Genomic DNA, 13,766 nt, shown 5'->3' on the forward strand with positions numbered 1-13,766 from the left:
TTCAGGTTTGGAACTTTGAGTTTGATGCCATCAGGGTCCAAGTACAGCCTTTGGGAAGGAAGGCAGTCAGTTTTATGAGTCTGGAGTTCTGGACAGAGATCAGAGCTGGAGATACGTATTTGTGAGTCACCAGCATGAAATTGGATGTGATCACCAAAACAGTGAGTGAAGGGACAAAGGAGAAGATAAAGACTGACTCCTTGGGTCTGCTGGCATTACAGTGTCAGCATGAAGAGGAGTAACCAAGAAAGGAGATACTAGGTCTGTTAAATACAAAGGAAACCTGAAAAGTGTGCTGTTCCAGAAGGCAAGGTAAGAGGGAGTGGGCAGCACTGTAAGCTAAGGAGGAGGGATACACTAAGTCAAATAGGACTGGTGGTTGACTGCCGACTCCATATGGAGGTCGTTGGTAACCGTTTTCATTGAAGAAGTGGTAACAAATGCCTGACTGGGTTGCATTTAAGTGAATGGGAGGAAACAATTGAAGGCAAAGAGCATTGATAATACTTTTGAGAAGTTCTTTTTCAAAGGAGAGCAACAAAGTAGGACCAGACTTTTATGTTGTTGTTTTGTTTTGCTTAAAATGGGACAGATATCAGTACGTTTGATACTAATGAGAATAACCCCTAAGAGGATTTAGAACCACACAAGTGGTTCAATGTAGAGTATATGGTCAGATTCTGGGAGATGAATTGATATTGTGGTAGCAGTCCATGGAATTCTGCATCATACAAATGACAGAGGAATTTATGAAAACCCCTCTACTCATGGAAAAACTTAAAAATACTCATATTTTTACCTGTAAAATGGTAAAACACAAAAGGAATTTATCCAAGATTAAAAGTATGGGGGAAATGAGTATTTTTATACATGACTAGTATATAAACTCTTTTGCGAGGCAGTCTGGGAATATGTCATCACATATCTTTATATGTGTAAATTATCTTTATCTCTTTAGAAATAATCCTAAGGGAAATAATCATAAAAGTGAAATAAATAGTTGGCTTTGAGAGTGTTCAATATTATTTTTCTTTCTTTAGTGATAGCGAAATCTTCAAAATGACTAAATAGCCAACACATAGGGGATTTAGCTTGCACACAATGGAATGCCACACTGTCATTAATAATTATATTAAATAATTTTTAATGACACAGGTAGTTGCAATAAGTAGCTATGCAATTAAAAAATCAGGCCACAAAATAGTTTACATAACACGGATTCTCTTTTTTCCCTTTCCCTCTTAGCCACACGAAAAAAAAAAAAAGACTGAGATTATCTACCTGCATAAATTATAATAATAGCTATCCCCAGGTAGTAATATTATAAATAATTTTGGCATACATACTATTTCTATTTTATAAAGCAAAAATAGAGACTTTTAAAAATCTAAGTTAAAGAGGGAAGAGGGGACCATTGATATTTATTGAGTACCTATTACATGACATGACAAATACCTGTAATTTTAATCTTCAATACACCTCATTTAAAAAGCTCTATTTTACTGATTTATTTTACAGTTGTAGCTATAGATGAGCACTTTCCCCTAAGTTTCTAAAACATAGATAGCTGAACAGGAATGAGTTTCTTCTGATGCATCTGAATAGAAAGCTTCTCCCCCACACCACACCACTTCAAGCATGTATATGTACCAGGGTATTGGTAAATTATGTTGATGACCAGAACAGTGCTGTGTCATACAAGTGTGATGTGAGTCACATACATAATTTAAAATTTTTAACTAGTCATAATGAAACATTTTAAAAGATAAAATTTATTTTAATATAATATTTTTAACAGTGCAAAATAGTATATTTTTAACATTTAATCAATAATTTAAAATTATTAATGAGGCATATTCATTCTTTTTTTACACAAAATCTTTTGATATCTGGTTTGTGCTTCACACCACAGCATACCTGAATTGGGACTGGCCACATTTCAAGTGCTGAATAGCCACAGGTGGCTAGTGGTTACTATCCTGGACAATATGGCTTAAATGTTTTACTAAAACAATTTTTTTTAAAGAATTGGCTTCAGTTGAACCTATTTATTTATTCAGTATGTTTGTGAAGCTATTTAAATTCTGTTTGGACTGTATTTCATTAGTAACATGACAAGTTTAATTACTTGTTTTAGACTTAGATGAGATTGTGGCTTTAATTTCCTAACATTTGGTGAATTAATCATATAGATGAGACAAAATTGTTTGATGCTCCACTTAGCTATGTCAGATTTGAAGCCAATATGTGGCAAAAACTATACAGTGATACCAAGTAATTTCTACTTTATTGTTTGATAAATATATTACATTTTAAAATATTGATTCATAATTATCATTCTTTTATGAGATCTGAACCTTGAGTGCTATTTAAAAACCCACAATGATTTAACAATTTTGGCCCTCTGGGTGTACATTGTGAAGACCCACTAGTTTTATATTTTTTCAACTAAAATTTTTCAATTTACCCTAACTATTAATGATTTTCAAAATAGCTAGTTAGTAGTATCTATCCCTGTTTCCACTTTTTCCTCTTCTATGTGCCATGAAGTGCTGGGACCAGATACCATGATCTTAGTTTTTTGAATGCTGAGTTTTAAGCCAGCTTTTTCACTCTCCTCTTTCACCTTCATCAAGAGGCTCTTTAGTTCCTCTTTGCTTTCTGACATTAGGGTGGTATCATCTGCATATCTGAGGTTGTTGAGCCACCAGGGAAGCACTAAAAAAATTTGAATGAACATATACTTACACATGTGACTATATTTTGATGAATACAAGATAGAAGAAAGAGAAAGGAGCATAATAAACAACTGTAATTCGCTTACTTGATGATGTTACAAGAAGTTCAAATGCTGGAGCCTTAATTGTTGTTTAGTCACCGAGTCATGTCTGACTTTTTTGTGACCTCATGGATTATTGCCCACCAGACTCCTCTGTTCATAAGATTATCCGAGAATACCGGAATGGGTTGTCATTTTCTTCTCCAGGGGATCTTCTGACCCAGGTATTAAACCTGCATCTCCTGCATTGGCAGGTGAATTCTTTACCCGTGGAGCCACCTGGAAAAACCAGAGCTTTAATTAGCAGGTGGCATTTTTCTCTGAGAATGTAGTCTCAGAACTTTTGGAAAGTTTCAGTGCCTGGGCATGTCCAGTCTCAGGTTCTACATTTCTGGCTGTATTTTTAGGGTGGTTAATGAGGAGAGAGGTGCTCAGAAACAAGAGTATTATTATTTGAACACTAACGTATTCACTTAGTCACACTGGTTACGTGACCCCCTCAAGCAATATCCATGGTCACTGCAACTCCCATTTTCTCTTGGCGTATTCCAACATGGATGGTCCAGCCTTACCTGGGAATTTATGTTTCTCCTGGACATGTAATAATTGCAAACTGAGATTTTTATTTTTTGTCATATGTATTTCATAGCTTTCTCCTAAAATAAATACATTGTTGATAATATTTACTTTGTGTTCTTAAACTAAGAGTCACACTTGGTGATTGCTCAACCTATTCTGGGTTTGCTGTGGGAATAAAATGAAGTTTAAATTCTCTTGACTTCAGTGGAATGCATTTTATCAAGGGGAAAAATAGGTCCAATTTCTCAAGGACATCCCCAAAACTAGTCTTAGATTTTTGCTTTTGCTTAATTAATAACTTAGTCTGTGTATTGATGTATATGTTATGTTCATTTAAATGTCTCTTTGGAAAGTACAAGACTAGTGGTAATAAATTTCTAGTTCAGAAGTCTTTATTGTTAGTATCACTGTAGCCCACAACTGCCTTCTTGATATAATTGCTTCAAATAGAAGCTACACAGTATAATGGTGCATGAGGCTACATTTTTGATACTTCAGAAAACTGAAAAATCAGGGTTTTACAAGGATGGAGTGAGAGTCATTTATGAGAGGTTTTTGTTCTTCACTATATGAAATCAAATTAATCTTGAGTAAATCAGATTGAAGAAAATGGAAACATATCAGCTTGACAGATTTGTGTCCAAGACAATTGGTCTATGTTATTTTTTAACCTGGATGATACAGATAGAATTTGTTATTAAAATAATAAAACCTGTGCAGTTATAGGCAAAGACAGGATTAAAATTTCAATGGACAGGGTTGCCAAATTTTGAGATGAGAGGAATTATAATGTCTATTTAATATATCAAACCAACTGTTAATAACAAGTTTTTCCTACTCCTTATACCTTGAAGTCCGCCTGTGGATAAATATAATCCTTTGAGGAAACCATATCATTAGAACTGAGACTATGGAGAACCAGTAATGTAAGAAACTATGAGCATTGCTAATGTCTAAAAAATAATAAATTGAGAAAAAGAACCATCATTCTTCTATTCCAGTCTTATAATTCTTAATGACTACTGGTAGTTGGTTTGAGGTGATATTATAAAAGTTTTATGTGACAAATAAAATTTCAGAAGGCCTCATAATCATTAATTAAATTTTTCCTCATCCCATCCCAAAGAAATAGTCCAATTCTATTATTCTTGCTTTTGAACCTGGAAAATTGAGTAATAATATCAATATAAAGTAATTTTATTCACTTCAACTTTATTGCATCTAAAAATATCATTGTCTCTCAAAAGTGAAGAATAAAACGGTAACATGAAAGCAGATTTTGGCTCAATAAGACTTTTTTTAAAAAATTAAAACAAATAATACGTTTGTGGGCGATCTTTACCGATTCTGTTCACTTGAGTTTGAGCTTGTTTTGTTTTTTTTTGTCTTAAAAATGGCCTTTGGTGTTGAATACTGGTCAGATATGCAGATGACACCACCCTTATGGCAGAAAGTGAAGAAGAACTAAAGAGCCTCTTGATGAAAGTGAAAGAGGAGAGTGAAAAAGTTGGCTTAAAGCTCAACATTTGGAAAACTAAGATCATGGCATCCGGTCTCATCTGCTGCGGCTGCTGCTGCTAAGTCACTTTAGTCATGTCCGACTCTGTGCAACCCCATCACTTCATGGCAAATAGATGGGGAAACAGTGGATGACTTTATTTTTCTGGGCTCCAAAATCACTGCAGATGGTGATTGCAGCCATGAAATTAAAAGATGCTTACTCCTTGGAAAGAAAGTTATGACCAACCTAGACAGCATATTAAAAGGCAGAGACATTACTTTGTCAACAAAGGTCTGTCTAATCAAGGCTATGGTTTTTCCAGTGGTCATGTATGGATGTGAGAGTTGGACTGTGAAGAAAGCTGAGTGCCGAAGAATTGATGCTTTTGAACTGTGGTGTTGGAGAAGACACTTGAGAGTCCCTTGGACTGCAAGGAGATCCAACCAGTCCTTCCTAAAGGAGATCAGTCCTGGGTGTTCATTGGTAGGACTGATTTTGAAGCTGAAACTCCAATACTTTGGCCACCTGATGCAAAGAGCTGACTCATTGGAAAAGACCCTGATGCTGGGAAAGATTGAGGGCAGGAGGAGAAGGGGACAACAGAAGATGAGATGGTTGGATGGCATCACCGACTCAATGGACATGGGTTTGGGTGGACTCTGGGAGTTGGTGATGGACAGGGAGGCCTGGTGTGCTGCAGTTCATGGGGTCACAAAGAGGCGTACATGACTGAGCGACTAAACCGAACTGAACTGAACTGGTCTATTCTCAGTCAGCTAAGCAGTGTCCCTGTTGGTGCTGGTCACTGGGCACACTTGTTCTGCATCTCTTGAATCACTGTATCCTTAATTCCAAAGCAATATTAGGATGTTACATTTAAAAAGGTCATTTTTCTTCCATTCCGTGAACTATCAAGTAGGATATCATTTTCTAAAAACAGAGAATATTAACCCAAGTGAAAGTAACATAAACAATAAGGCTATTTCTTATTTCACTTGAAGCCCAGAGGTAGAGAAGTCTAAGCACAGTGAGGCCTAGTTTTCTGCATTGTTTTGCCTTGCCCTCTGGCGGGACAGATCGATGACCTTCTGTCAGATAACTATAAAGTTCCACACCGCCACACTCAAGCAGAAAGCGACCTCTTCCTTGTGTCTTGTCTGAAGAGCCAGGAAACCTTTGTCCCAGAAGACTTCTCCTCCCATTTCAGTGGCCAGAATTGGGACATTTGTCCATGATTATATCAAGCACTGTCAAGAAAAGAGAGCCTGAGAATGGTTGATTGTGAATGGCTTAAGATCAATCAAGATTCACTCCCGAGTCTGGAATGGGGCTCACTTTTCCTGAAGTGGGTGGGTGGGTAGGGATTATGGAAGAAGATAAATCTTGAATAAAATCAGGATTCTGGTGAGCAGAAGCAAAGGTAGAGGCAATGTCTGCTACAATTTTCTTTTTCTTACTGGTCTTGTGATGACTATAATTCTTTAAAACTTTGCATATGGGATGGTTGAGCCATTATGTTTTACTTTTAACAAGCTGCTTTGTCTTGATCATATTATTTCCAAATTTCCACTGGGAATCCTACTTCCTCTTAAAACTAGTGGTGAATGGATGTAAGGACAAAGATGATTTAGATGTATGGCCACTATTCCAGCTACTCCACCTCCAAAAAATATACACATTCTAGGTTAAAAAATTCAGTTTTTGATGCAAACTACTTTCAAAAAGTATGTAAGTAAAAGCAGAGTGCTTGTTATGAAAATAGCACTTCCAGCTTCCAAATAAATCTCTTAGCCTCTTGACCAGATTTCCATTCCCAAACCCTCCTGTAAGAAATTCTGGAGCCATCACTTTTGGAACCCTGTCCTATTTCTTTCCTATCACCCCTCAGAAGAAAGTGGTTTGGATGCTGGTGCAAGTTCTGGCTTTACCTTATAGGTCACTTTTTTGCTTGTTGATTTTTCAATTCAGTGGATTTTGACCATATTCCCAAGAGCCTACTTTATTCTGACTGTCTGAGAAGGTAAACTGAGCAGAGCTTGGGGAGCCTGGAGGGAGAGGACTGCAAGGTGGCAATAGATCTCCTGGAAGACAATGTACACACACAAACAAAATCCAAGGAGCAGATTCTGTTGGTCAGCAATGAGTCTGAGGTGAGAGAGCCCTTTGTAAACCAGGCAGAAAATCAAAGATAGGTTGGTATTTGGACAATAGGCCTGGGATGGAGTGGTGAGTAGCTGGGGAGACAGTTTGAGGAGCTAGGCTGATTAGTTTTAGTATTTGAATGGTTTTGACTTGGAAAGACAACTTTGGAAAGTGTTGTCAAGTTGTATTTGCTAGAGAGTCAGACTCAATGCAGCCAAACAAGCAGATTGTGTCTGAGCCATCTTTTATCCACATTCTTCCACCAGTGGCTCACTCTCCTGACAATGTTACACTTGAAGAGATAAGTTTTTCTTTAGGCTAGACTCACTATGATCACTTGGCAATCAAGGCAGTCATCAGATGCTGGTAACTGCACCAGTTAGCTTCAGGAGGCACTAATTACCAGTTTTCTGGAAAGCCTCCTTTACCCTGAGAAAATTTAAGACAGCTTTCAGGCAGTTTGAAGACACAGTCTTTAGTTTCAGAGACTTGTTTCTCCTGTTGTCTTACGTCCTTGCTTGCCATCTTGGCTGTCCCCACACTTCTAAATGTCTTTAGACATGATGGAACCACAACCCTGGGAAGTGATTGAAACATGACTATGAAGAAAACTGGTAGTTAATAATTGTGAGTCTGGTTAGGATTTTTTATGTAAACATGAGAAAACAGGTAATTCAGAGCAGAGGACAACAGGGCTGTGAGCATTCAACCAGACCAAAGCCAACTGTCCCCCTAATTCTACCTGTTTGAGTCATTATAAAAAATCCTAACCAGACTCAACTGAGCAACTTCACTTTCACTTTTCACTGTCACGCATTGGAGAAGGAAATGGCAACCCACTCCAGTGTTCTTGCCTGGAGAATCCCAGGGACGGCGGGGGCTGGTGGGCTGCCATCTATGGGGTCGCACAGAGTCGGACACGACTGAAGCAACTTAGCAGCAGCAGCAGTAGCAGCAATATTGGGAAGCAGGGGATGCAAGGTAAGGACTGAGTAGTAAATATCTCACATTCATGCAGGGTAAAATTTCCTGAAACATTTTAAATTAGAAAATTTAGATGGACAAAAAAACAAGAAAGAAAGAAATTGCAGAAATTTACCAAAGACCTTTTGTCTAAAGGTATTTTCAAAAGTACTAAATTTTAGGATAATTTTAAAGTCTTCTTTAAATTTTTCTTTAAATTATAGTCATTTTTCAAATTCAAAGGTAAAAAAGTGATTGGAATATTTTTCAGTATCTGTGTAATTTAGCTAGTTCTGTCATCATGATAACCTGTAAAACAGGTAAAGTAAATAAGAACTTTGGAAGCTAAAAGCTAACCTTAGTTATTTCATATAATTAAACTATTTTATACAGATTTTTTTCTACAATGAAAAGATGAAGGTTTGACTAGAAAAGATAAATGTGAAAATTTGAATTTAGAAATTCAGATACATTAAATTTGATTTTATTTTAAATGCTAAGTAGGAAATACCTAGTTAATTGTTATGAAGAAGTTATCATGTTTGAACATACCTGTTAAATTTTTATTATGAAGGAGACTCAGTATATATATGGTGGTGGGAGTTTTCTCCTTCACAGACAGCATCCTAATGGATATGTATGACGGTGTCATTAGTATCACTGATGTGAATATTTGCTTCGAAATTTAAGCCAGCAGCTCTGGAAACTGCTATAAATACTCTAAAATAATAATATTGTGAGTATTTATATATCATTTCCACTGGATCATCAAAAAAGCAAGAGAGTTCCAGAAAAACATCTATTTCTGCTTTATTGACTATGCCAAAGCCTTTGACTGTGTGGCTCACAATAAACTGGAAAATTCTGAAAGAGATGGGAATACCAGACCACCTGACCTGCCTCTTGAGAACCTGTATGCAGGTCAGGCAGCAACAGTTAGGACTGGACATGGAACAACAGACTGGTTCCAAATAGGAAAAGGAGTACGTCAAGGCTGTATATTGTCACCCTGCTTATTTAACTTCTATGCAGAGTACATCATGAGAAACGCTGGGATGGAAGAAGCACAGCTGGAATGAAGATTGCCAGGAGAAATATCAATAACCTCAGATATGCAGATGACACCATCTTAATGGCAGAAAGTGAAGAAGAACTAAAGAGCCTCTTGATGAAAGTGAAAGTGGAGAGTGAAAAAGTTGGCTTAAAGCTCAACATTCAGAAGACTAAGATCATGGCATCTGGTCTCATCACTTCATGGGGACTATAGATAGATTGCAAATAGATGGGGAAACAGTGGAAATAGTGGCTGACTTTATTTTTCTGGGCTCCAAAATCACTGCAAATGGTGATTGCAGCCATAAAATTAAAAGATGCTTACTCCTTGGAAGGAAAGTTATGACCAATCTAGACAGCATATTAAAAAGCAGAGACATTACTTTGTTAACAAAGGTCCATCTAGTCAAGGCTGTGGTTTTTCCAGTGGTCATGTACGGATGTGAGAGTTGGACCATAAAGAAAGCTGAGTGCCGAAGAATTGATGCTTTTGAACTGTGGTGTTGGAGAAGACTCTTGAGAGTCCCTTGGACCGCAAGGAGATCCAACCAATCCATCCTAAAGGAGATCAGTTCTTGGTGTTCACTGGAAGGACCAATGCTGAAGCTGAAACTCCAATACTTTGGCCACCTGATGCGAAGAGCTGACTCATTTGAAAAGATCCTGATGCTGGGAAAGATTGAGGGCAGGAGGAGAAGGGGACGACAGAGGATGAGATGGTTGGATGGCATCACCGACGCAATGGACATGGGTTTGGGTGGACTCTGGGAGTTGGTGATGGACAGGGAGGCCTGGTGTGCTGTGGTTCATGGGGTCGCAAAGAGTCAGACACGACTGAGTGACTGAACTGAACTGAAATATATCATTTCTTATAAGCATGTTTTTCATTTTTATCTTACATGTACCAAAATAATGACTTACAATTTGTGTACCTGTGGTAATTGGAAAAAGCTGTTGAGATGTGAGGTTTCTAAAATCAATAGCAAATGGATGTGATCATTGTTCATAGCATACTTGGTTTGAAATATCTCGTTTTAATGTTATCATTTCATATGTTTATGTGATTTTAATGTTGCTAAAATGGCACCTAATTAATACATTTATGCAGTGTATAATAATGCACTGAGTGCCACAAATTCTTCTGCTGCTATATTTTTTTATAGAGATGTACACTGCTTAATGCGTGCTTTTATTTAAAAATCATTTTTGTAAATGTTTGCTATTTGCACTTTCTCTTTGAGGACAGCCACAATCTTACACCACAATTCAGTATGAGAAATCATCAAAGCAATTAGCTTAGAAGTACTTCTCCATTTACCAAAGGATTTAAATTATTTTTGACAATTATGGGTAAGATTGCTCGTACATTATCTTAGGTCAGGTTCTGTAGAAGCAGTTCTGAGACAGGGATTGTAAGAACGAGTGGTTTGTTGGGCAAAGCTCTCAGGAAAAGGATGGTAAGGGAAGCAGGATGAAGGAGGGGAAGATGTCTGTGCGGAATATCTCAGTTGAAACAGGTTACTGTTTGCTCTTATAGTGAAACTCCAGAGCACAGATGGCATCACAGAGTTGGTCTCATCTTGAAGCAAGTGGACTGGTCTTCTGTGCCCCATGTCAGCCAATCATTGCTTGGGGTTGGCTCTCAAAGGTGGGTGGGAGAGTAGCCTCCTGGGTGAGATTATTCCCATTTGGCCCAGGACAATTCTCCAGAGGAGAAATTTATATCTGTGAATTATCAGCGTCTTGATGATGGGAATTCTAGTTCATCAAGGTGACTGCGCCTAGCTTCATCAGCAGTCTTTATGTAGATAAATAACAATTTAAAAGAGAACTGGGACTTCCCTGGTGCTCCAGTGGCTAAGACTCCAGGTTCCCAATGCAGGGGGCCCAGGTTCTGTCTCTGGTCAAGGAACTAGATACCACACACACAATTAAAGTTCCAACATGCTGCAACAAAGACTGGAGATCCCGTGTGCCACAACTAAGACCTGGCACAAATAAGTAAATAAAAAAACAAAACAAAAACAGAACTTACTGGACCTAGGTTCTGTCTCTTCCTCCTCCCCAGCACATACACCCCTGCACATCCACATTTGTAATCAAATATAGATGGAAATTCAAACTGTATTCAAGTCCTTTTGATTACAAAAACAATTTAAAAGCATAAATGAGGAATGGACTGTGGATCTATTCCCTTTTCTGTTGCTTGCCAAATAGAAATAGAGAATTTCTGTGGCTACGTGTGTGTGTGTACTCAGTTGTGTCCAACTCTTTGCGAACCCCATGGACTGTAGCCTGCCAGGCTCCTCTGTCTGTGGAATTTTCCAGGCAAGAGTTCTGTAGTGGGTTGACATTTACTACTCCAGGGGAGCTTCATAACCTATGGATCAAAGCTACATCTCTTGTGTCTCCTACATTGGCAAGTGGATTCTCTACCATTGTGCCACCTGGGAATCCCTTTCTGTGGCTACGTCTGCTGTTAAAATGCATTTATGTGGATCATGAACGAAATGAGTTCCTTGAGAGAGGACCTGAGATACTGTCCATGAAGCCTTGAAAGTAAAAGTCAGCCCAGTCATGTCCAACTCTTTGTGACCCCATGGACTATATAGTCCATGGAATTCTCTAGGCCAGAAGACTGGAGTAGGTAGCATTTCCCTTCTCCAGGGGATCTTCCCAACCCAGGGATCAAACCCAGGTCTCCTGCACTGCAGGCGGATTCTTTATCAGCTGAGCCACAAGGGAAGCCCAAGAATATTGGAGTGGGTAGCCTATCCCTTCTCCAGCAGATCTTCCCGACCCAGGAATCGAACTGAGGTCTCCTGCACTGCAGTCAGATTATTTACCAACTGAGCTATCATGGAAGCTCAAGGGTGTTTTAAATGCCAAAAACACCCAGGCAAGCTTTTTACCAGGCTTAATACTCCTATTTGAGATTCTTTATTTGTGGACGCCTTATTGTTGTCTATACATGCATAACCGATTCAGAGAGAACCCAATACTCAATTTGTTTAATGAATGAAATCTTGAATTCTTTATCTGCTATAGATTGTTATGTCATACAGAAGAGCAGCAGACTTTGTTTCTTTCTAATGGAATATTTCCAACCCACTTTTTCTTCCTATTACAGAGCTGTTAGAGAAGGTATCTTCTTTGAAAAATAATTTTGTTTCTTTCTTACTACTTATCAGAATAACAAAATACCTTAAGAAACTGAGTAACTTGAATGAGGATGGTAAAATGTTAATTAATATCAATGATTTAAAGAGTTTTTATTGTTTTAAATCTCCAAATAGTTTACAAGGGCATAGAGGACATATTATAAAAATGCTTTAAATTGCAGTTAACTTTAAAGTAGAAGACCATTGACATGGTAGAAATAAACAATAGTAAGTCTTCATCTTAGATCAAAGAAATATTTGTTGCTAATAATATTCACTCTGATTGCATCTGTATTTGATTATTCCAAAGTATTAAATAAGAATAATGATATGCAAATAAACTAAATAATAAACAGACATTAATTCAGTCTACAGTTCAAGCTGATCCTGTAGCCTTTTCACTCTGCATAGGGCTTTGCTAATACTTCCTGTAGAACACAAAGCCTAGGAAAATTCTGAATTAAAAAAGGTATTTTGGAGCATAGTGGCCTTGTTATTGGGAAGGTGACTTGTAGGGATCCTATGAAAAATGATTTCTTTATCACTTTGAAATCTAATGCCATTGGATTTCTTTTTACCACCAACATTTAGTCTTAGTGCCACAATGCAGGAAGTTGAGGGGATAAAGTAAAAGATAATTTTAAACTTACTTTTAATATCAAACCGTAATATGTCCCTTCCTCAGGCCTTAGTTTCCTTTATGTAATTGTTTATTTGTCTACATTTGTATTTTCCTCCAGTCTAGAAATAGAAATTTTGTTGAATTAGCAAAATTCCTTTTTAATCTATACACTTAATAATGTTTCCCAATGTTTGTTTATTTCATTCATTGTCATGCTTTTTAAACTATTGTTATAGGAAAGATAGAATATCTTAAAAATATGATGTCTCCTTGTCAAACTTGTTCAGATTAAGCCTGTAACTCATGGCAACATGAAATAATGAGAGAACCCACTGTGTTAGAATTTAGAGCCTTTTATAGAGCAGACATTTTATTTGGCTAATGTATTTTTTTCCAGACTTCATTTTATGTAATCATTGTCATTTTCTAACAGCTTAAACAGTTTGAGGTCCCTCAGTCTCCTTTGATTGCTCAATAATCATAATATCATGTGATATTTTTGTTGCTTCCAGAAACTTCCAATTAAGTGATGAAGACCACTGGATTTACCAGGCTGTTTTGGATCAGTATCCTGGGGATCTCTGTGGCAGAAGGACTTTGTATCTGGACATGTTACAAAGATGTCTTCCACACAAATCGAGGCATGATTTGGTGAGTGCTCGACCTTAAATTAGAGAAGGAAATGGCAACCCACTCCAGTGTTCTTGCCTGGAGAATCCCAGGGACGGGGGAGCCTGATGGGCTGCCGTCTATGGGGTCGAATAGAGTGGGACACGACTGAAGTGACTTAGCTTCAGTCCTTATATACTGCCAAGCTAAATTGTTTTGGTGGTCAATAATTACTAAACAATATGCATGCACACACACACACACATGCACACACACACACTCTCTCTCTGTCTCACACACACACACACACACACACACACACACACACAATCTTCCCTGGTGGCTCAGCAATAACAG

The 13,766-nt window shown here is 37.7% G+C and overlaps 1 protein-coding gene across 1 annotated transcript in view; it reads left to right on the forward strand.

The window, feature by feature from the left end:
- The window catches only part of CCDC148 (coiled-coil domain containing 148), a 221,190-nt gene that overhangs the window by 36,062 nt on the left and 171,362 nt on the right, over positions 1 to 13,766 (forward strand). Inside the window, exon 9 of the mRNA XM_045164090.1 lies at positions 13,313 to 13,451. Coding sequence (XP_045020025.1) covers positions 13,313 to 13,451 — 139 coding nt within the window. The remainder of the gene's footprint in view (positions 1 to 13,312; positions 13,452 to 13,766) is intronic.

This window comes from Bubalus bubalis, chromosome 2 (genome assembly GCF_019923935.1).
Source record: "Bubalus bubalis isolate 160015118507 breed Murrah chromosome 2, NDDB_SH_1, whole genome shotgun sequence".
In the NCBI taxonomy this organism is placed as follows: domain Eukaryota; kingdom Metazoa; phylum Chordata; class Mammalia; order Artiodactyla; family Bovidae; genus Bubalus; species Bubalus bubalis.